General features: G+C 47.6%; 1 protein-coding gene across 7 annotated transcripts in view; it reads left to right on the top strand.

The window, feature by feature from the left end:
* nfixb (nuclear factor I/Xb) overlaps positions 1 to 23,374 on the top strand; it is a 437,817-nt gene extending 414,443 nt beyond the window's left edge. For all 7 annotated transcript variants that reach the window (XM_072564242.1, XM_072564240.1, XM_072564239.1 and 4 more), the window contains one exon: positions 21,500 to 23,374. In XM_072564242.1, coding sequence (XP_072420343.1) covers positions 21,500 to 21,514 — 15 coding nt within the window. In that variant the 3' untranslated portion in view covers positions 21,515 to 23,374. The remainder of the gene's footprint in view (positions 1 to 21,499) is intronic.
* The last annotated feature ends 755 nt before the right edge of the window (positions 23,375 to 24,129 follow it).

The raw sequence follows: 24,129 nt of genomic DNA, 5'->3' as shown, positions 1-24,129 counted from the left end.
AGGCTCACTGCCTTCATTCCTGATGAAGGGCTTTTGCCCGAAACGTCGATTTTGAAGCTACTTGGATGCTGCCTGAACTGCTGTGCTCTTCCAGCACCACTAATCCAGAATGTGAGACATATTAGTCTGACATGTTTAGCACATGTCAAAGTGGAGTCCGGTATAACTACTTCCAAGTGTTACGGATTGTTTCCTTTGCTTGGGAACTATAGGCTTCGAAGTCTCTGACTAATTAAAAAGAAGGCACAAGGTTTGAACATATTCCTTTTTGCAGAGGATGGGTCCCTGCCTGTGAATGTATATCTCCTCCAGCAAGTATTAATGAGCTTCCACGGTATCAGCTTGGTTGGTTCCCTGAAGTGAGTTGTCAGTAGAGCTATTGGCATACTCATGAATGTTCATCAAAGTGCTGCCAGATTATGGAACAGTGGATGGGGTTTCATGAGTCTCTATTCTGTCTGTTTCAAACAACTGCAGGAATAATCTGTTTGATTTGATCAGCCTGACTTTGAGCTATAAGGCCCACGTACCTGAGGACAATTACAGTTTCCCACTGCTTTTCCTATGGCAACCTCTGCCAATCAGAATCAGCATGCCAATCAGTCAGCAGCCTCTTCTGTGGTGTAAATTGTTGTGATGATTAACATTTGGCATTCTTGCAATGGTGAAAATATGTTGCTGGAAAAGCACAGCAGGTCAGGCAGCATCCAAGGAGCAGGAGAATTGATGTTTTGGGCATGAGGCCTTCTTCAGGAATCAATTCAGGAATGAATTCTTCAGGAATTCTCACAATGGTCCTGATGAGTGTGAGACAAAAACCTTCAACAACATGTTTCCCTGTAAGATATGAGTTCTGTACTGCACAGAGGTTCAATGTAGAGATGTGTGAGGTGATGTACTTTGGTTAGAAGAACATTGAAAGATAAAGGGGGTACAATTCTAAAGGGGGTGTAGGAGCAGAGAAACCTAGGTGTGTATGTACTCAAATCATTGAAGGTGGCAGGACAGGTGGAGAGAGCAGTTAATAAGGCATACAGTGTTCTCAGCTAAGGGCATAGAGATAAAAACACTTCTGCCCCTCACATCATCGCTGATGCCACATGCTCAATGACTTCCGCCACCCCAACTGCCGTGGTCACCACCACTTCCGCCCCCACCAGCGCCACTCACCTGCATTCTGCTGACATGCCCCCCACAGACCCCACTGTCACTATCCCCACCCCCCAGAACCCCAAAGGGAACACTACCCCTGCTCATGACTCCACCCTCATTCCCCCAACCATCACACCCACTCCAGTTACAGGTTCCGACACCACTCCCAGCTCCACACCCACACCAGATCCCAGCTCCCATCCCTGCTGAGTCTCCCCCTCACTGAGGGGGATCTCCCCCTCAGATCTCCCCCTCACTGAGGACTCACCTTCATCCCCCTCCATCCACGCATCAATGAATTTAATACACGCCGTGACGTCGAACAATTTTTCCGTCGCCTCCGCCTCCGAGCTTACTTTCACAATCAGGACTCCCGCCCACCTTCCGAGGACCCCTTCGCCCACCTCCAACACACTGCATCCACCTGGACACCCCACGCTGGCCTATTACCTGCCCTCGACTTCTTCATTTCCAACTGCCGCTGAGACATTAACCGCCTCAACCTGTCTACCTCCCTCCCCCACTCCAACCTCTCACCCTCACAACGCACAGCCCTCCAATCCCTCTGCTCCAATCCCAACCTCACCATCAAGCCAGGGGATAAAGGGGGCGCAGTGGTAGTCTGGCGCACTGACCTCTACACCGCTGAAGCCAAACGTCAACTCGAGGACACCTCTTCCTATTGCCCCCTCGACCATGACCCCACCCCCCATCACCAAACCATCATCTCCCAGACCATACAGAACCTCATCACCTCAGGAGATCTCCCACCCACAGCTTCCAACCTCATAGTCCGGGAACCCTGCACTGCCCGGTTCTACCTCATTCCCAAGTTCCACAAGCCTGACCACCCTGGCCGACCTATTGTCTCAGCATGCTCCTGCCCCACTGAACTCATCTCTACCTACCTTGACACTGTCCTATCCCCCCTAGTCCAGGAACTCCCCACATACGTCAAGACACCACCCACGCCCTCCACCTCCTCCAAGACTTCCGTTTCCCCAGCCCCCAACGCCTCATCTTCACCATGGATATCCAATCCCTCTACACCTCCATCCGCCATGACCAGGGCCTCCAAGTCCTCCATTTTTTCCTCTCCAGACGTCCCCAACAGTACCCTTCCACCGACACTCTCATTCGTTTGGCCGAACTGGTCCTCACCCTTAACAATTTCTCCTTTGAATCCTCCCCCTTCCTCCAGACCAAAGGTGTAGCCATGGGCACACGTATGGGCCCCAGCTATGCCTGTCTCTTTGTTGGCTATGTAGAACAGTCGATCTTCCGTAATTATACCAGCACCACTCCCCACCTCTTCCTTCGCTACATTGATGACTGCATTGGCGCCACCTCGTGCTCCCGCGAGGAGGTTGAGCAATTCATCAACTTCACCAACACATTCCACCCTGACCTTAAATTTACCTGGACCATCTCTGACACCTCCCTCCCCTTCCTGGACCTCTCCATCTCCATTAATGACGACCGACTTGACACTGACATTTTTTACAAACCCACCGACTCCCACAGCTACCTGGATTACACCTCTTCCCAACCTATCTCTTGCAAAAATGCCATCCCGTATTCCCAATTCCTCTGTCTCCGCCGGATCTGCTCCCAGGAGGACCAGTTCCACCACAGAACACACCAGTTGGCCTCCTTCTTTAGAGACCGCAATTTCCCTTCCCACGTGGTTAAAGATGCCCTCCAACGCGTCTCGTCCACATCCCGCACCTCCGCCCTCAGACCCCACCACTCCAACCGTAACAAGGACAGAACGCCTTCCACCCTACCAACCTTCGCATAAACCAAATCATCCGCCGACATATCCGCCACCTCCAAACAGACCCCACCACCAGGGATATATTTCCCTCCCCACCCCTTTCCGCCTTCCGCAAAGACCGTTCCCTCCGCGACTATCTGGTCAGGTCCACGCCCCCAAACAACCCACCCTCCAATCCTGGCACTTTCCCCTGCCACCGCAGGAACTGTAAAACCTGCGCCCACACCTCCTCCCTCACCTCTATCCAAGGCCCTAAAGGAGCGTTCCACATCCATCAAAGTTTTACCTACACATCCACTAATATCATTTATTGTATCCGTTGCTCCCGATGCGGTCTCCTCTACATTGGGGAGACTGGGCGCCTCCTAGCAGAGCGCTTTAGGGAACATCTCCGGGACACCCGCACCAATCAACCACACCGCCCCGTGGCCCAACATTTCAACTCCCCCTCCCACTCTGCCGAGGACATGGAGGTCCTGGGCCTCCTTCACTGCCACTTCCTCACCACCAGACGCCTGGAGGAAGAACGCCTCATCTTCCGCCTCAGAACACTTCAACCCCAGGGCATCAATGTGGACTTCAACAGTTTCCTCATTTCCCCTTCCCCCACCTCACCCTAGTTCTAAACTTCCAGCTCAGTAACTGTCCCCTTGACTTGTCCGGACTTGTCCTACCTGCCTATCTTCTTTTCCACCTATCCACTCCACCCTCTCCTCCCTGACCTATCACCTTCATCCCCTCCCTCACTCACCCATTGTACTCGATGCTACTTTCTCCCCACCCCCACCCTCCTCTAGCTTATTTCTCCACGCTTCAGGCTCACTGCCTTTATTCCTGATGAAGGGCTTTTGCCCGAAACGTCGATTTTGAAGCTACTTGGATGCTGCCTGAACTGCTGTGCTCTTGCAGCACCACTAATCCAGAACCTGATAAGGGCATAGAGTACAGGAGCAGGGAGGTGATATTGAACTTGTACAAGACACTGGCTAGACTTCAGCTGTAGAGAGAATGCAGAAGTGATTTACAAGAATGGTTCCAGGAATAAGAAATATCAGTCAGAAGGACAGATTGAAGAAATTGGAACTGTTTTCTCCGAAGAAAGGTGAGGGAAGATTTGAGTGGGCTGGATAGAGTGGATAGAGAAACTTTTTCAGCTTGCAAAAGAAACAAGAACGTGAAGATCGAGGTTTGTAGTGATGCACAAATGAAGCAAGGGTGTTGTGAGAATACAACTTTTTCACTGTCAGGGTCAGGTTATGCACTGCTTGGAAATGTGTTGGAGGCAGGTACAATGGAGGCATTCACAAGAGCACAAGTGCAGGGATATGGGGGAAAGGAGATTGGCTCTAGGGAATAGAACCGGACTTGATAATGGATCTGGTGCAGGCACGATGGGCCAAATGACCACCTTCTGTACCACAATAACTCCACAAAAGAAAGTATTAAAGTGGTTTCTGTTGTGCTGAAATCTCCATAGTTCTTAACTAACAGCTGCTGGAAAGAGACTGCAGGCTTGCGTGTGCACGTGAGCATGTGTGCTTATTCATGCCTGCTTGCCTTCACAGGCGTGTGAACAAGAGAGAAGTATACCAGGACTGGTCTGCCACACCTAGTCAAGTTGTCTAATGATGGTGACTAGCTGAGAAAAAGGGCAGTTAAACATGGGAACATTGGCAGGCCCAAGGGTGCAACCCAAAGGAGGGGCGGGTAGCTGGGGTTCACAGATAGACAGGGTGGTGAAGAAGGCATTTGGTACATTTGCTTTGATTGGTCAGAGCATTGAGTATTGGAGTTGGGAGGTCATGTTGATGCTGTGCAGGACATTAGTGAGGGCTGTTTTGGAATACTGCATACAGGTCTGGTCATCCTCCTATAGGAATGATGTTGTTAAACTTGAAAGGGTTAAAAAAAGATTTATATGGATGTTGCTCGGATTGGGGGGGGGGGGGGGGGTTGAACTATAGGGAGAGCCTGAATAGGCTGGGGCTGTTTTCCCCAGAGCATCAGAGGCTGAGGGGTGACCTTGTAGAGATTTATAAAATCATGAGGGGCATGAATAGGGTGAATAGACAAGGACTTCTCCCAAGGGTAGTGAAAGCGAAAACCTCCAGCCACTGCTGGGTTAACACGGCAGCTCAAAGTGACTTAACTTTTCTCTGTTGAAAGAGATTTCCTTAAATTGGTTCAGATTTCTGAAAAGAAAGTCTCTTGTGGGCCAGGATTAAAAAAGCTGGTTTTGATTCTCCGCCTCCCTCCCTCCCCTCCCTCTGAAAAGAAATATTTTTCTCTCTCCCTGTAAGCCAAATGTCAAACACACAGTTTGAAAGTGTCAGCCGGCATCCCTCCCTGGTCTTTTGGGTTAAGCCAGAGTTCCTCTTTGCCATCCAGCAGAACCTCATGAATTCTTAATAAGGGTGCTGGCAGCATTGAGAACGCTGGAGTGGGAGGCTTTGTGGGTGGGTAGAGTGTGTAAGAGAAAGAGAGAGAGAGCAAGAGAGAGAGGGAGAGGGAGAAATTTCTGTACGCGTGACAGTCACGTCTAACTTGTCTGGTAACCCACAGCAACCAGACATGATGTAACACGCAGTTGAACTTGGATTGTGTTGAGGGGTGGTGGGGGGTGAGGGGAGTGGGGGGAACCGGCTTGCAAGGGTGTGGGAGCGATGTTAAGAAACATACAACAGACCAGAGGAATCAATAAGGCACAGTCTGAGCCGAGGATTGTGCCAGATCTGCAGAGTGTGGAAAGGCCAGCAACTGAAAGTGGGAAGGGAGGGGAGGAGAGCGGGATAATTAGCAGCTGTAAAGTGACACATGGGCGATGCGGAGGAATGTGCTGACTTCAAGGGCACCGTGTAGCTTCCTGCGATTTCTCAGGCTGCTCCGGGAGATGGGGCAAAGTGGGAACGTACGTGATCTGGGCCTCACTGGATTTGAATCGCTGTTAGATTCACAGTGGCCAGACACAAGCTGAAACCCCTCAGACTACCTGCCAGGCACCCGTTTTCCCTCAACAAATTAGCAAACAGCGAAATCACACTCCCACAGCACCGTTAGATGGGTTTAAAAGAATGAGTGGAATGGAGGGATTTCATAGAAACCTATAAAGTTCTCACAGCACCAGACAGGGGAAACGCAGGAAGGATATTCCGAGGGAATCCAGAACCAAGGGTTACAGTGCCAGGACATGGGGTAGGCCATTTGGGACTGAGATGAGGAGAAACGTCTTCACCCAGAGAGTGGGGAGCCTGTGGAATTCCCTGCCACACATTGCGGCTCAGGCCAAAACATTGAATGCCCTCCAGAAGGAGTCAGGTATTGTTCTTAGGGCTAAAGAGATCAAGGGGCATGGGGGAAAAAGTGGAAACATGTACTGAATTGGATGATCAGCCATGATAATATTGAATGGGGAAGCAGGCTCGAAGGGCTGAATGGCCTACTCCTGCTCCTGTTTTCTATCTTAAACTTAGCAAAATGTTCAAAGGTCCTTCAGAGGATTTGACCTGGAGTCACAGAAGTTTGTAATGACACAAAGAGGCTACTCAGCCCATCATGTGTGTACCAGCTGTATAAATAAACATGATGGGTTAGTACCATCCTTTTCCTTTAACAAGGCGACCCCAGTGTGTTTGCTTTGCAGGGCTCCCCCTTCACCATATTTCAGTCTATGCCTTGTTGACTGCCTCAATTGGACCAGACTCCAGAACATGTGATAGCACATGTCTCAGTCACAGAGCCAGCCTTTTGAAGGGGAGGGAGAAGTGGGGTGGGGGAGGTGGTCATGGAGGGAACGTTGGGAGCTCAGGGACCCGGCCTGGTCGAAGCACAGCCACCAATGATGGAGACCCAGGACAGCCCAAATGGAAACATGACTGCATGGGTGGGTCGAAGAGAGGACAGTCAACTGGAGGGGCTATTTGACCATGTTGGCTCTCACCGTGCCCCTCCTTCCCTCCCTGATGCCTTGATGCTTGAGTCTGGCACTGAGTACCTTTGGACAAAGTTGGCGCAGTGCCCACCTCCCATCTGAAACCCCTCTAAAGAAGTCATGGTTCATCAAAATGCCTCACATGGTGATCTTGCTGCCTGCTCATGGGTAAACGTCAGCATCACAGTGAAGCCCTGAAGTGGGCATTAATTCCCCCTTGAAAGGAGTGAGTTGGTGTTGAGGTAGTGAGGTTGTCAACTTGTCTTCCCATCGTTGGGGTGGGGGGCTGAGGGAGGTGGTGGGAGGTGGAGGGAGGTGCATCAGTATTCCTCCCCGTGATATTATTAGGAAACAAAAAAGGATCTCTGCAACTAAGTCAAGGCAGAGTGTTCACAGAGTGGTTCCCACTCAAAACATGGAATGTTCCTTAGCTGACAGCATCAGTCTACTTCACCCCCAACCTGCCCCCATCACCCACCACCACCACACCACCATCACCATTGTCAATTCTGGGTTAAAAGTGAAGGTTGTTTGAGCACTCACGCTGCAAAGTGTTTCATTTTAATCATCTAATCCAACACTGGTACAGCCGCAGCCATACAAGACTCAGGTGCGGCCACATTTGGAGTATTGCATACAGTTCTGGTCACCGCATTATAGCAAGGATGTGGAAGCTTTGGAAAGGGTTCATAGAAGATTTAAGAGGATGTAACTTGGTTTGGAGGGAAGGTCTTATGAGGAAAGGCTGAGAGACTTGAGGCTGTTTTCGTTAGAGAGAAGAAGGTTGAGAGATGACTTATTTGAGATATACAAGATAATCAGAGAGATATGGTGGACAGTGAGAGCCTTTTCCCTCGGATGGCGATGGCTAGCATGAGGGGACATAGCTCTAAATTGCAGGGTGATAGACATAGGACAGATGTCAGAGGTAGTTTCTTTACTCAGAATAATAGGGATGTGGAACACACTGCCTATAGCAGTAGTAGACTTGTCAATTTTATGGGCATTTAAATGGTCATTGGATAGGCATATGGATGACAATGGAATAGTGTAGGTTAGATGGGCTTCAGATTGGTTCTACAGGTTGGTGCAACATCGAGAACCGAAGGGGCTGCACTGCGCTGTAATGTTCTATGTTCTATGGTGTTCCTCACCTCCCCATTTTCATCACCCTTCCATCCTGAAATCCTCTCCTGAAGTGTAGAGTCACATTATGGAAGGATTCCAAACACATTAGCAATCCTTATAGGAACTGAAGAAGAGCAGAGGCCATTGGGCCCAAGGTCTGTCACCCACTGTTTGGTGCTTGGGGCTGGGATGCTGAGTGACGGTAGGTTCCTGCATCACAGCCAGTCTCCATCCCAAACATCTCCATCCTCCATATACTTGCAACCTCTGACCAGTCACTGGATAGACAATGGGGCAGAAGGGAAATTAGACCTCAACTTAGACCATAAGATAGAGAAGCAGAACTAGACCATTCAACCCATTGAGTCTGCTTTGCCATTCAATCATGGTTGATGTGTTTCTCAACCCCATTCTCTTGCCTTCTTCCCATAACCCTTCAGCCCCTTACTAATCAAGAACCTATCCACTGTATTAAATACACAATGCCTTGATCATATTCAATGAGCACTGTTCTCTGGGGGAGGGAATTCCAACGATTAATGACCCTCTGAGACAAGAACGTCCTCCTCAGCTACATGTTAAACAGTGCATCCCCACAGGAGGGGAAACCTCCTCTAAGCATTTGCCCCCTCAGAACCAAAAAGCTTGTTCTTTCAAACTGTAATTGGCTGTCAGAAGGCAGGAGACTGCAAGACTGGACATTTTGAGTGGCTGAAGAGCATTTGGTTGGTTGGTTGGTTGGTGGAGGTGGAGGAAATAATTGGGGCCATGTCATGTGATGGCACTTGCTGGAATGAATTGACAATCCCAGGGGTCAATGTATTTAGCTGCCGAACTGGTGTTGAAATAACTAATATGAGACCTGATCATCTCCCTCACATTGTACCCAAACTGTCCTGCCTTGAATACTCAGAATCCCAACAGTGCAGAAAGAAACCATTCAGCCCATCAAATCCCACCACTTCTCCCACCCAGATTCACCCCCCTATTTGCCATGGCTAATCCCCCTAAACTACACACCCTGAACACGACAGCATGGGATGGAGACTGGCTGTGATGCAGGAACCTACCGTCACTCAGCATCCCAGCCCCAAGCACCAAACAGTGGGTGACAGACCATGGGCCCAATGGCCTCTGCTCTTCTTCAGTTCCTATAAGGATTGCTAATGTGTTTGGAATCCTTCCATAATGTGACTCTACACTTCAGGAGAGGATTTCAGGATGGAAGGGTGATGAAAATGGGGAGGTGAGGAACACCATAGAACATAGAACATTACAGCGCAGTGCAGCCCCTTCGGTTCTCGATGTTGCACCAACCTGTAGAACCAATCTGAAGCCCATCTAACCTACACTATTCCATTGTCATCCATATGTCTATCCAATGACCATTTAAATGCCCATAAAATTGACAAGTCTACTACTGCTATAGGCAGTGTGTTCCACATCCCTATTATTCTGAGTAAAGAAACTACCTCTGACATCTGTCCTATGTCTATCACCCTGCAATTTAGAGCTATGTCCCCTCATGCTAGCCATCGCCATCCGAGGGAAAAGGCTAATCCCCCTAAACTACACACCCTGAACACGACAGCATGGCCAATCCACCTAGCCTGCACATCTTTGGACTGGGGAAGGAACCACACAGATACGGGGAGAATGTGCAAACTCCACACTGACAGTCACCTGAGGCAGGAATCGAACCAAGGTCCCTGGGACTGTGATACTGCAGTGCTAATCAGTGAGCCACTGTCCCACTTGCTTACTGTCGATGACAGAGGGGCAAAGGTGGAGAGTGCTAATTCATTTTGGTTTGAAAATGTTTTGAATTGTTAGCTTGTTATAGCCAGGCTGCATCTCCAAGTTCAAAACTAGGGTGGGCCAAGTGTGTCATGAAGTGAATGGAACCCATTTGGCAATTTTTATATGAAAGTGGGTGGTAGTGTAACTTGGACAAAATTGTACTGTCCATTAAAAACCAAACAACTTTGCATCGTCCCTCTCCCAGTCCACTGAGTAGCTCTGACCTGTCAAACTCAAAGTGTAGATGCAAACTGAGCACCCAGAAAATGATCATGGGTTTAGGGAAACAGGTCGAGGAAGGTAGAGAAGGCACCTCCCCATCACTTTCTCAAGCGGCAATGAAAGATGGGCAATAAAAGCTGGGCCCAGCCAGTGACAACCACATCCTACCAGTGAATTAGAAACAAGACATCACTGATTGCAGCTGGGAATTCAAGAGGAATGTCTTTTTTCTGGACAATATGGAACTTGGTTCGGTAGACATAGTTGAGTCGAATAGGAAAGTGGGGGAAGCTAGACAATAGGGAGCTAAACAAGAGGGAGAGAGGGTAGAAGAGATGAGTGGATGGAGCCTATCTGGGTGCGCATGGTCCAGCTGGTCCAAATGGCTTCTTTCTGTACTGTGATTTCTAGGAGATCTGTCCCTCCTACCAAAAACCTGGTGAGCTCTGGTTGCCGGTCTGGAGTTAGCTTTCAGATTGGGAATACCTCACCCAGATGGGGTGAAAGGGGGAGGGATGGTTTTTGGAGTTGAAATGATTTCGTTTTGAGCTGACTGTGGTGGAATATCACTTGACATTCTGGCCATTGTGTTGGGCTCAGAGGGACATGCTTGGCAGTACTTGTTGGGGTGTTACAGGCCAAGGTCAGTGGCTGGCTCAGAGAGATGTTAAAGCTCAGACATGACCGCTCTTGTTGTGAGAAAGGATCCCAAACTCCCCCTCGTGCACGTTGCTGTAAATTCAGCCCTCACCACACACTATCAAAACTAGATGTGCTCACTACTTCCACATCCACTGCTCATGACTGGCCTGTACATTCATAAAGAAATAGAGTCATGAAACAAACAGTGCAAAACATGCCCTTCAGCCCATCAGGTCTGCACTGACAATAGAAAAATAGTAACTGATTGGCTTTGGAGCCAACTTTCCCTCTCAGGTACATGCCCAGGCCTTTATAGATAAAGTTGTCGCTTTCACTTACGGCTTTTACTGGACACCACGCACAAACTTTGGAAGTCCACACAATGGCCGGAGGCATTAGATGGAGCCTAGTTTGGAACAAACTGAGAATATTGAAAAGGCATTCTGGTTATATTAAAGACCTAGCTCTGTCTTGTGTGGTTGGAGGTGTGTGGTCTCAGTTGATTAATGTCCAGCCACCAATCTCTCTCCTACTGCCTTCTCACCACCCACCCCCAGGCAAGGGAGATGATAGGGATTTCTGAGTTGCGACTCTTGCTGAAATCCTCTCTTTTCTTTAATTTATTATTGTCACATGTACCTAGGTACAGTGAAAAGTTTTGTTTTGCGTGCAGTACAGGCAGATCATACCATACAAAGTGCATTATGGTAATAGAACAGAGCGAGGAATATACTGTTCCCAATGCAAAGAAGGTTCACAAAGGGCAAGATCAACATTAAATTTTAAATTTGAGAGGTCCACTCTAATAACAGTGAGGAAGAAACCGCTCTTCAATCTGTTGGTATGTGTGTTTAAGCTTTTTGACTTTTTGCCTGACAGAAGAGGTTGGAAGAGAGTAAAACTGGAGTGGGAGGAGCACTTGTTGATGTTGGGTGCCTTCCCGAGACAGTGAGAAGTGTAGATGGAGTCAATGGATGGAAGGTTGGCTTGTGTGATGGACTGGGCTATGTTCAAGACTCTGTAGTTTCTCAGCAGAGCAGTTGCCTTACCAAGCCGTGATGCAGCTGGACAGGATGCTTTCTATGGTCCCATCTATAAAAATTGATAAGAGTCTTTATGGATACGCTGAATTTCCTTTGCTGTCTGAGGAGGTAGAGGTGTGGTTGTGCTTTCTTGACCGTAGCATTAACATGGGTTGAGCTGGGGAGAGTAAACTCTTTGATAAGTGAATTGGAGGCAATGAACAAGGTGCAGGGAGGTGATGTTGAATCTCAGATGGTCTTGGTTGTCTCACACCTTTCTAACAAGGAGCTCCTGAGGCCAATGCTAAAATGCTTTGAGAGGGTGTTGAAAATATCTTTTGAGGGTCACAGTTAAGGCACATCATTGGGGCAGAACGATAAAATACATTTAACCCTTCTTACATCCCACTACACTGACTGACTGACATTACCATGAATCATCGTGCAGATAGAGGCCATTCAGCCCATCAGGTCTGCACCAACCCTCTGCAGAGTATCCCACATAGCTTCACATTTACCAGATTTAACCCAGCTAGCCTGCATGTTATGGGGCAATTTAGCATGGCCAATCCACCTCACCCACACACCTTTGTGACTGTGGGAGAAAACCCACACAGACATAATAAGGAGAATATACAAACTCCATACAGTCAGTCACCAGGGCTGGAATTGAACCTAGGTCCCTGATGCTGTGAGGTAGCAGTGCTAATCAATGTGTCACCATGCCACCCACAAAGGGCTTTCCTTCTCAACCTCTCAATTTGCTTAGAGGTATGCTGACCCTCAGGTTAAACTCACCACCAGTTGGCTCTCTAACTCTGTCTGATGAGAGAGCAGCTCTATAGTTCTCTGGGACTATGGCGACTTTTCTTCTAACCAGAAGTCCTTGGCACTGATTTTAGATGCTGAAAAGATTTTGATTTCTATCATTGGCATTGTTCAATCTAAAACCATGTGAAAATTAACATTATTTTTCTGAAAGAAAATCCTATTTAAGTGAAAAAAATTGTGTCATTCAGACGACCAGCTAGCGTTCCAATGGAACTGATACTATTTACAAAAGCTTATTGGCCAAGATTTTCAGTTCCTTACTTGGTCATTTAATTTGGCCTCGGTCTGGTCATTGAACCCTTCACCTTTTACTGAGAGGGCGAGGGACCACAGTGTTATCACTGCAGCCTCAGCGCTGTCAATACTTGCAAACTTGTTAATGATTTATTGGATTTTGTGCAGTTACCTGAGTGCAGGCAAGTCACCAAGAGCTGGGGAATGGAAATTTGCCTCAGTTAGCAGTTACTCCAAGACAGAACAACCCACTCTCAGAATAAGAACATGGTTTTAGAAACGGGAGCAACAATAGGCCATTCGGTCCATTGAGCATGCTTTGCCAATCAGTACTGTCAAAGCCCGTTTGACTGTGGCCTCAACCTCATTCTCCTGTCTGTCCTCCAATCCATCTCTAAAACCTTCGACCACCTCCCTTGTTAATGGAACACTCAGCCATGAACGTTTTAAAACCCCCACCTGCACAACTTGCTTTGGTAGAAAATTACAAAGACTAAAGACTTTCTAAGACACCAAGTTCCTCCACACCTCCATCTTCAAGAAAGGTAAAGTCACCATAATCCTACCAGATCGTAGGGCTGCTCCCCCCTCAGGTAGAGAGACAACTAGTGAGGGTTTAATCTGAGGGTCACCACATCTCAGGCATGGGGAGATGTTGAGAAGGAGTGTCCTTCATGGTAACCTCAGCCAGTAATGGGGATTAAGCCCTTGCTATTGGCATCATTTAACAATGGAAACCAGCCATCCATCCAACTGAGCTAACCAAATCAGGACCGCTTAATGTTAAACTGTGCCCTTTAATTTTGGATTCATGGCTGCAAGGAGATGTCCTCTTAGCATCCTTGCCCTCAGAATCCAATATGTTTCAGGAATATCACGTCTTGTTCTGCCATACTTCAGTGTGTGACAGCTTAACCCTTCCTCCTAAGACAAACCCTTTCATCCCAGGGAAAGACCTTCCTCTAAACTGTTCCATCATGTGTATGTCCCTCCTTAAGTGACCCATCTACAGAGGAACCACGATTATCCAAATATCGGATTATCTGGCAAGATCACAAGCTCCTGATGCTCGGCATTTGATTGTCCAGAATTCGATTAACCGAACAAAATATTCCCTGCCGTGTCCTTTGAATAATCGAGGTTCCTCTGTCCACCACAATGGCTGCAATGGTTCAAGAAGGCAGCTCACCAGGACCTCCAACAGGCCAGTCAGTGATGGGCAATCTATGCTGGGCCAAACCCCCCCCATAACGGATAAAGAGCAATAAGGAGGCCAGAACTGTATGCAAGTTGCAGTCTCACCAATGCACTACACTGTCATAGCACCAACCCCATCCTACTTGAACACAAGCACGAGAATTCGAAGCAAGAGTAGGCCATTTGGCCCTTTGGGCCTGCTCCATCATTTAACAAAATCATGGTTGATCTGATGGTGGCCTCAACTCCACTTACCTGCTCCCAGCCCCACACATACCCCCATCCTGCCCCCCCCCCGCCCATCAATCAACAATATATCAAAAAGACCAACATCTCTATTCATCTTCTCAATTACTTGCCGTTGACATATTGTGATGCACCCCATTGTTTGCCCCTTTCCTAGTGTCCTTTCATCTGTTCCTTGGTCAATTGTTTGCCTAATTTTCCCTCAAATTATGGGATAAATGGAAATTCAGTTGGCTTCCTCAGATAAGGAAAGATTACTTCTGATTCACTCACAGATGTGGGTTAATCCGGCCAGGCCAGCATCTACTGCCCCTCCCTAATGGCCCCACAGTTAAGAGTCAAGCATGTGGGACTGGAGTCACAAAAGGGTCAGACTGGGTAAGGACAGCGGTTTCCTTGCCTAAAGGGAGATGAATTGTTGGCTTTTTCCCCAACTACTGACAGTGGGTTCATGGTCACCATTAAAGTGATTTTTTAAAAATTGAATTCAAATTCTACCATCTGCCATGGTGTGATTTGACTCCCAGAACATTACCTGAATCTCTGAATTGATAGTCAAACGATAACACCATAAACAGAGAGGGTGAGAGGAAGACATACAGGCTGAGAGAAATAAATTACAGGCGAATCATTTTTAACCTCAGTCAAACGCCATCCAAATGCAGAGTTAACATGAAGCACTATGTTTCTGTTTGTCTTCTCAGTGCAAGCGAATAGAACTCATTAAAGTCGTTAATGTAAGCATAAGGGCCAACAATACTCCCAAGTTCATCAACAGATGCAGTTGAGTAGATTTTAGAGCCTACTTATGTAATGTTTGCACTGAGGCTACACCAACCATAACTAGTTGGTACAATCACTGAATCATACAGTACAGAAACGGCCCTCCTTAAGCCAGTTAAGACTCTCCAAGTGGAAGTTGGTTGAGGGGGTGGGGGCTGCTGCATTCTGAGTGATAGATTCATCAGAATACCCCCGAGACCCTGTCTGTGTCAAAATTGACAGAGAGAGAGTGAGAGAGAGTGAGGAAGAGATGTGCCAGGGAGATTTCACAGATCTGCCCTTTCCTTTGTTCATTGAGTAGAGGAACAGCAACCCCTGGTGGCAGGCTAGGTAATCGCAGTGGCCTCGGGGCAGCGTTCGGACAGAGTGCAAGACAAATTAGAAACAGATTACAAGCACCTTCCGCAAATATTTCAAGCCAGGCATTCAGTGTCGATGTCAGATTCCAATCCCAGATGCAACAATTTACGAGCATTGAGAGGATTTATTATGTGCAAAGAATCTTCTGGAGCATTTTTGTTGCTTTGGGTGGCTTTCCCTCGCCCCGAGAGTGGGGTCAGGTTTCAGTATTGCTTTAACAAACCTGGAGGCTCTCTGTCGCCAGCGTTTTGGGACCGGGGTGGGGGGGGGGGGGTTGACGTTAAATCAAGGCTCCATTCTCCCGCCCATTAGGACCAGGAACAGTATCATTCCGGCCAGAAGAAGCAAGGGGGCAGCTCCATCCAGTGTATTCATCCCTCAGCCAGTGGTGTGGAAGCGGGTTTTGTGGGATCTTACTGTGCACACAGCGGCCGCCGCTTCCCTACAAGTGACTGCACAGGCTTTTGGGGCATTTCGGGGTTCACACGGACACAGGATAAGCAGATGCCTGGCATCCAAAGCTTTGCTCTTGAGCCCTTATTATTTTAGGAATCATAAGAGATCACAGTCCGGTGTATTTTAATATAGCTGTTCCCCACCCCCGCCATCTCGCCCTTGAAGGGGCAGTTGTTTGAAGTTTTCTCCACGGTAGTAGGTGTGTGATTGCATGGAGACAATTTTCAGACTGAACTAACACTCAGCCATCTTTGTGCATCATATGGAAGCGGAAAATGTCCATAGTACTTTCGGGACCACACAGTGATCCTAATACGTTGAGTATTGGATACACTGGAGTTCACACAAATTACTGATCAGTTTTAATAAGGTTTGGCATTCCTAATGAACACTGTATCCCCTTCTCAGGTCTAACCTCTAGACTTTCTGACTCTGAGGCCATTAATCAGCCAGATAAATTTCAGTTCCCAGTGCCACCAGAGCTCTGGCGTCATGTAGTGACTCCATTGTGACTGGGCTCGATTAGCTCAGTTAGCTGAATGGCTGGTTTGTGTCACTAGCAACTTGAGTGCTATTCCTGCACAGGCTGAGGTTACCATTACTGACTCTCCTTCTCAAACTCTCCACTTACCTGAAATGTGGTGCCTCAGGATAAACCACTACCATCAATTATCTGTGACTATGAGAGAACGGTCCAGGTGAACTTTGGTGATTGTACCTTTAGCATTATAACTCCTTTTGGGTGAGTGAACAAAGGCTTAATTCATGACAAACATAGAGTCACAGAGATGTACAGCATGGAAACAGACCCTTCGGTCCAACTCGTCCATGCCGACCAGATATCCCAACCCAATCTAGTCCCACCTGCCAGCATCCGGCCCATATCTCTCCAAACCCTTCCTATTAATATACCCATCCAAATGCCTGTTAAAAGTACCGACTCCAGCAGGACTTGAACCCAAAACCTTTAAATCCCTTCAAACTGCTAGAAGTCCAATGTGCTAGCCCTTGCGCCACAGAGTCACTTTAAAACATGAGTTGCTCAGTGCTGTTTCTGAGCTGCCTGTGGGATAAGGCTCTTACACTCACCAATGTGTGCATGACTTTGTTGCTCCTCCAAGTGCCTTCATACCTGACCACTGACACAGAAACGGACAAGAGGTCATTCAGCCCCTCCAGCCTGCTCTATCATTCAATTAAAGCATGGTTAATCCATGTTGTGGTTCTGTTCGCCGAGCAGGGAATTTGTGTTGCAATCGTTTCGTCCCCTGTCTAGGTGACACCCTCAGTGCTTGGGAGCCTCCTGTGAAGCACTTCTGTGATGTTTCCTCCGGCATTTATAGTGGCCTGTCTCTGCCACTTCCGGTTGTCAGTTCCAGCTGTCCGCTGCAGTGGCCGGTATATTGGGTCCAGGTCGATGAGTTTGTTGATAGAATTTGTGGATGAGTGCCATGTCTCTAGGAATTCCCTGGCTGTTCTCTGTTTGGCTTGTCCTATAATAGTAGTGTTGTCCCAGTCGAACTCATGTTGCTTGTCATCTGAGTGTGTGACTACTAAGGATAGCTGGTCATGTCGTTTCATGGCTAGTTGGTGTTCATGGATGCGGATCGTTAGCTGTCTTCCTGTTTGTCCTATGTAGTGTTTTGTGCAGTCCTTGCATGGGATTTTGTACACTACATTGGTTTTGCTCATGCTGGGTATCGGGTCCTTCGTTCTGGTGAGTTGTTGTCGGAGAGTGGCTGTTGGTTTGTGTGCTGTTATGAGTCCTAGTGGTCGCAGTAGTCTGGCTGTCAGTTCGGAAATGCTCCTGATGTATGGTAGTGCGGCTAGTCCTTTGGGTTGCGGCATGTCCTTGTTCCGTTGTCTTTCCCTTAGGCATCTGTTGATGAAATTGTGGGGTATCCGTTTTTGGCGAATACATTGTATAGGTGTTCTTCTTCCTCTTTTTGCAGTTCTGGTGTACTGCAGTATGTTGTGGCCCTTTTGAATAGTGTCTTGATGCAACTTCATTTGTGTGTGTTGGGGTGGTTGCTTTCGTAATTCAGGACTTAGTCTGTGTGTGTGGCTTTCCTGTATACCTTTGTGGTGAATTCAGCAGATGCCTAAGGGAAAGACAACGGAACGAGGACATGCCGCACCCCAAAGGACTAGCCACACTACCATACATCAGGAGCATTTCCGAACTGACAGCCAGACTACTGCGACCACTAGGACTCATAACAGCACACAAACCAACAGCCACTCTCAGACAACAACTCACCAGAACGAAGGACCCGATACCCAGCATGAGCAAAACCAATGTAGTGTACAAAATCCCATGCAAGGATTGCACAAAACACTACATCGGACAAACAGGAAGACAGCTAACGATCCGCATCCATGAACACCAACTAGCCATGAAACGACACGACCAGCTATCCTTAGTAGTCACACACTCAGATGACAAGCAACATGAGTTCGACTGGGACAACACTACTATTATAGGACAAGCCAAACAGAGAACAGCCAGGGAATTCCTAGAGGCATGGCATCATCCACAAATTCTATCAACAAACTCATCGACCTGGACCCAATATACCGGCCACTGCAGCGGACAGCTGGAACTGACAACCGGAAGTGGCAGAGACAGGCCACTATAAATGCCGGAGGAAACATCACAGAAGCGCTTCACAGGAGGCTCCCAAGCACTGAGGATGTCACCTAGACAGGGGACGAAACGTCTGCAACACAGATTCCCAGCTCGGCGAACAGAACCACAACAACGAGCACCCGAGCTACAAATCTTCTCCTAAACTTTGAATGGTTAATCTATAACAACCATTGGTTGTCTCACCCGAGCCAAAGACAAATCCATCAATGTCATTCAGTAATGTGGGTTGCAAACGCAAATGTCATGCATTAATTTTAGAGATTGGCAAAATGACCACGACTATTGGGTTCAAGGTCCCTGGCACTGCCCTGTTAGGGGGAGAACTCAAAGGATGGAGGAAGGATCAGGAACACCCTCAGAAACGAGAGAACAATCCGAGGCGCAGATCCAATAACCACCTTCCCTTCCCACCGTCCCACTCCCACCCACCCCCTAAGGTGAGGAGCCTCTGGGTGAATCCTTCATTGTAGCAAAATCAGCAGGATTACAAAACTGGCCAATCTTTCGGCAAATCCATCGGCCGAAGTTGGCTGATAAACGAATACAGCTGACAATATCAGTCATTGAAGTAGGAAGGTCTACTCATGTCAGTTGGACTAACCGGTCAACCAGCCCCTTTGAACAGGAAGGAAAATGATTTTAAAGTTCTATCACAAGTAGTGTTGTCAGATTAGGAATTATATACAAAGATGGTCAAGCATTGGCAGAGCCGTTTGGAGTCTGGGTGAATATTGTCTGTGAAATGTCATTGTGAAGGAGTGAAGTAGTGTGCAAAAGCAGAAACTCAGCAGGTCTGGCAGCATTGGTGGAGAGAAAGCAGAGTGAACGTTTCAGGCCCAGTGATCCTTCTTCCAGAATCTGCAGATCTTTGCTTTTTCATGGTCTAGTGTAGACTGGTATTCTACTCCAGGAAAAACTAAGGAGTTAGGAATAAGGTGGAAAATTGGGGAGGATCTCGGTATGGGGGATGAGTTACATGGGGGATGGATTGTGGAGCAAGGTTATTACAAGCAGATCAGGAGAAACCTACACTTTGTTTGGCTAAAGAAGCAATTATGATTTGATATCGACTGAAGCTGACCCAGCGTGTTCCCGCCAGGTATGGAGCTCCCAGGGCAGGAGTTCTGTCTGTAGTTGATGCTCTGAGTTTGGATGGTCACACTTGCAGTTTAAAATCAACTAGGCGAAAGTGGGTACTGCAGATGCTGGAGATCAGAGTCAAGATTAGAGTGGTGCTGGAAAAGCACAGCAGGTCAGGCAGCAGCCAAGGAGCGGGAATATCGACGTTTGGGGCAGGAGCCCTTCATCAGGAATTGTGAACGAATCCTGCCTGAAGCGTCGATGTCCCTGCTCCTCGGATGCTGCCTGACCTGCTGTGCTTTTCCAGCACCACTTTAATCTAGAACACTTGCAGTTTAAGCCTCCCCTAATGATCTTGTGCAGCAAGCGTTCACATCTTTCCTGGCTCCGTGTTTAAGCTGTCCAGCTCGCCTGTGAAATGTGATACTTCACTTTAGATCGCGGAGCTATGACACTGGTTGGTACATTTCATTCACAGAGCTCTCAGGTATCTGCTCCAAGCTGTTGCTCTGATTTTCAGCTCCCTCTATAGCCTCCTTCACTTTCCTCTAAGCCTGCACTAATCAAGCACAGTGAACGTCAATCGTAAACTGACTCATATAATCGAACATCAAAGAATTGAACACTACTTTTACCCACTTATTGGATTGTGGTTTGTGATGTTTGCAGTCAGTCAGAAAGGGCGCTATTGAGATGTGTGGAATGTATTCTTAAATACATAGAGAAAAATGCAATGTTAATGTAGATAAGCGGAGATTAATCCAAAGAGCAGTAGCTTTCTTTGGACCTCTCAATGTTTTCCCTTTCTCTTACCTTTTATCTCAGTGTTTTTTTGTTGGAAAATTTACCTTGCGTTGAGAGATAGAATGTGTCAAAGTGGCCCCCTTACTGTGCAAATTAATTGGAAAGGATTTTACATGTATTTTCTTGATGCACTTGATTCCCAGTGACTTGCTTCAGGAGCAGTTCCGAGAAGACTCACGTTTTCCTGAGATGAGGGGGTTCGGCTTGGGAGGAAGGGTTGAAGAGGTCGGGCTATCAGAGTTCAGATGAACGAGAGGTGATCGTAGTGAATCTGTGACAAGGTAGATACTGAGAGGATGTTTCACCTCAGGAAGGAATTCACAACAGGAGGAATGGTTTTAATCTCTCATTTAGGATGGAGCTGAGGAATTTATTCTCTCTTAGTCCCTGGAATTCTCTTACACAGGTCATTAAATATGGACAGATTTCTCATTGACAAGAAAGTCAAAACTTATGGAGAGGCAGGAAGCAATGTTCCCTCTGAGCTGATTGGAGGGTCGGCTCACATCGACCTCCAGTTCTGGAAGTTTCTGCCACATTGGAGATCCGCAGAATGAGAGGGAAGGTAGACTGGAAGATGAGATCGAGTCCACAATCAGTTCAGATCTTTATTGACTGGTGGACTGTGATCAAGGGGCGGAGTGGCCTACTCCTGATCAAAACGCAGAGAGGTTCAAATGACAAGCGACTGGTGGCGTCCCCCAGAGATATCACGGATCAGAGCTTGAGAGCGTCACATGTGCATCTGAGGGGCTGGGGGAGTGAGGGAGCTACACTCTGCAGTGTATAGTATGATCGGAGATTGTTTCTACTGGACACTGAGGGTCAGAACAGGGATGTGTTCGACTCCCAACATTGACAATCTCCGCCAGGATGAATAGAACTTTTGTCTTAAATTTACCTTTTTTTGTCACATGAATTTACTTATGACTTCTGTCATTAATGTAGGCGCCATGGTAGGGCGACTTATAACATTTCTCATTGTATTTTTCTTGCAAAAGTACATTTGGCAAATAAATTCTAAATTCTAAAATGCTCACAAAGGAAAGAATAGAGAAAGCAAAGTTTTTTGTTTGAAGAAAAAACAGAAGTCCCCTTCAGACGATTGACTGAGCTGAGATAGACCAGTGCTACTGTACCTAACCTTGTTGATAATTTTCTGTCTTGTTTTCCTGGTCTCTCCACAGTCTTGGTTCCTCTGATAGTTGCGAGTCTGTCCCAATGAGCAGCGACAAGACCATCTGATACCTTCCTTGACACAAGTAAAAATTGACAGAGAGAGAGAAAGAAAGAGAGAAAGAGGGGGGAGGGAAACGGCATCATCGCTGAACACTGGGAACAGAAACAACAACCATCTGAGATGACTCAGACACGTTCGAGGAAGGAAACAAAAATATACAAACCAGTTCAGAATGATCTCTCCAACCATATAGGAATCGATTTTTCCACTCAAATTGGCAACCAATACCGTCACACATTGTGCAGTGTAACGTGGCTTTGAGTTTGGTGGGAGCATCTCACTTTTGCATTTTGTAAGGACCGTGATTTTAACCTGTTTAACCAGTATTAAAAGTAAAGGGTAAAGGTTACAGTGGACTCATAGCACACCAGAAAGATGGTACACAATCAACCCAGAATTGACGTTTTTTTTAAAAAGGAAAACACTACAATCTGCAATGCAAATGCGACTATTATCTTTATAAGTGCCTCGTTCAGTATACATCAAATGCATTAAAGGCTTCATAAATGTATTCAAATATTTATAAATATATAGAAACTATACAAGAATAGACAATTAGTTATTCCAGCCCCAATTATCCCACCGAAATGTGCGACAGTCTCTCAAAATGTATTCTATATTGGACTGCCTTAACAATTAAATCTAAAAGTGACCCGGATTTTTGGCCGTTTCCCCCACACTGTGCAGTTGAGGTGATGTCCAGCAGGGGGCGGTGAAAGTAACCCTCTCAATGACATGCCCTTAATCTCGGTGAGACTCTGGAAAGGGGGTGGAGGGCTCAGGTAGGAACCAGCTAGTCTCACAACCAGTGGAGGACTCAACGGTTCTAGTTGTTGCTAGCGCTGACCTTTCACCTTTTCCCACATTTCCGCCTCTCTCCCTCCCACTAGAAACTCAAGTAGGACACTCAACACCAATAGTCCTTCCTGCCACGCCAGCCATTGCTGGCCCTCAGTAGCAGTGGTCAGAGCTGCCTGTATAGGTGGGTGATAGCTACATCACTTCCACTGCCCATTGTCCAAGCAGAAAGAAGCCTTGTCCCAGTTTGGCCGCTGAGGCTATCTGCTTAACGGAAAGGGGTCGAAGAGCCTTCAAAGGGGTGTTGGGGGAATGGGGGTGAACGTTGTGGAAAGTGTAACAAGAAAGGCAAAGGGGGCTGGAGTGGAGCAAGGGTAACAGAGAGGTCAGGCACCAGCCCCTAAGATTACCCCCGCCCCCCCCCAGTAGAACACACAGGTGTGGACAGATGGACAGGTTTCAAGCTAGCAATCTTTTTCTCTTTCCCACCCCCTCCTCAGTGTCTTCCCTTAAGTCCTTAAGGTGTAAATGATCCTTCCACCAAATGGAAAGCTGAGTGGTACGAGTCCACAATGACTGGGTAAACTGTACACATGGAGCTCTGTTAAGGAGGAATGCTCATTGATGGAAATCCTGCACCTGTCCAAGTTCACTCACTCTGCTCCCAAAAAGGGTTGCTCATATTTTCCATCCTTGACCTGATTGCAAGTCATCATTGATCAGCATTGAGATGTCGAAACAGAGAGAGACATGAAGACATGTCCAACAGAGTGGGTAGGAGGGGGTGGCCAAAGGAGAGAGGTGGACACAGAGAGAGACAGAGGAAAGGGAGGTGTCAGTTTTATACAAGGTCCGATTCTTCAGCACCTCCTAACATTGTGTGTGCGGCTGGAGAATGAACCTGGAGTTGATGTGTGTCTACTCTGAGGTGTAAGCTACCAATCAGCTGCATGCTATGGACTGCATTACATCCCTCCCCCAGATTGGCTGCTGGGGGTGGTGATAAAGGAGGGAGAGTGGTGGAGAGGGTAGGTATATGGGGGAGGGGTGAAGTCAGATAGGGGGTGGGGAAAATGGAGGAGGGGTGGAGGTGAATGGTGGAGGGGTGTATGTGGGGGTAGAAACAGGGTCATCATTAGATCCAAACTTACGTACTTGAGTTTTGATTGGGCAGAGGTCATCATGTGGTGGCATTGAATTCAACCTCAGTTCCCTCCCCACCACCCCCACAAAAAACCTCCCCCCCATCCACCACCATAAACTACAGCCTATCCTGACCGCCAACAGGAGGCAGGAGCAGAAAGCACAAGAGGGTGGGAGGTCCATGTTGCTGCTCCCAGCCCCCAACCCAAGCCCAGCCACCCTCCCCCAGAGTACCAGGGCCTGGTCACTAGGTCCTGATGTATACCCTCCAGCCCTAGGCCCTGTCCCCAATCACCTTGACCACCCTCACCACTCACCGACCCACTAAGACCATCCATAAAAAGCTGGTGTCCTGTCTCTACAGCAGTAAATGGTTGTGCTGATCTGGAGACATTGCCCAGAGGAGGCTGCCTAAGGCTGATTCACTCGTTTTCACATAACATTGGGCTACAGAGAGGGAGGGATGGGGTAGAGTGAATCTAACGGGACTCTCCCACATTTGACCGAACAGCCTCACCTGCTGCCCTGTGCCCCGCCATGATTACAAGATCTGAGTGAGGAAGAGATTTGGCTTCAGCTCAATCTCAAAGTTCAAACTGTAAAGAATTTGGACCAGCTTCAGTAGCTGGAAATCTG

This window comes from Chiloscyllium punctatum, chromosome 46 (assembly GCF_047496795.1).
Source record: "Chiloscyllium punctatum isolate Juve2018m chromosome 46, sChiPun1.3, whole genome shotgun sequence".
NCBI classification, from domain to species: Eukaryota; Metazoa; Chordata; class Chondrichthyes; order Orectolobiformes; family Hemiscylliidae; genus Chiloscyllium; species Chiloscyllium punctatum.
The sequence above is the reverse complement of the archived record's forward strand: the minus strand, read 5'-3'. Positions and strand labels throughout refer to the sequence as shown.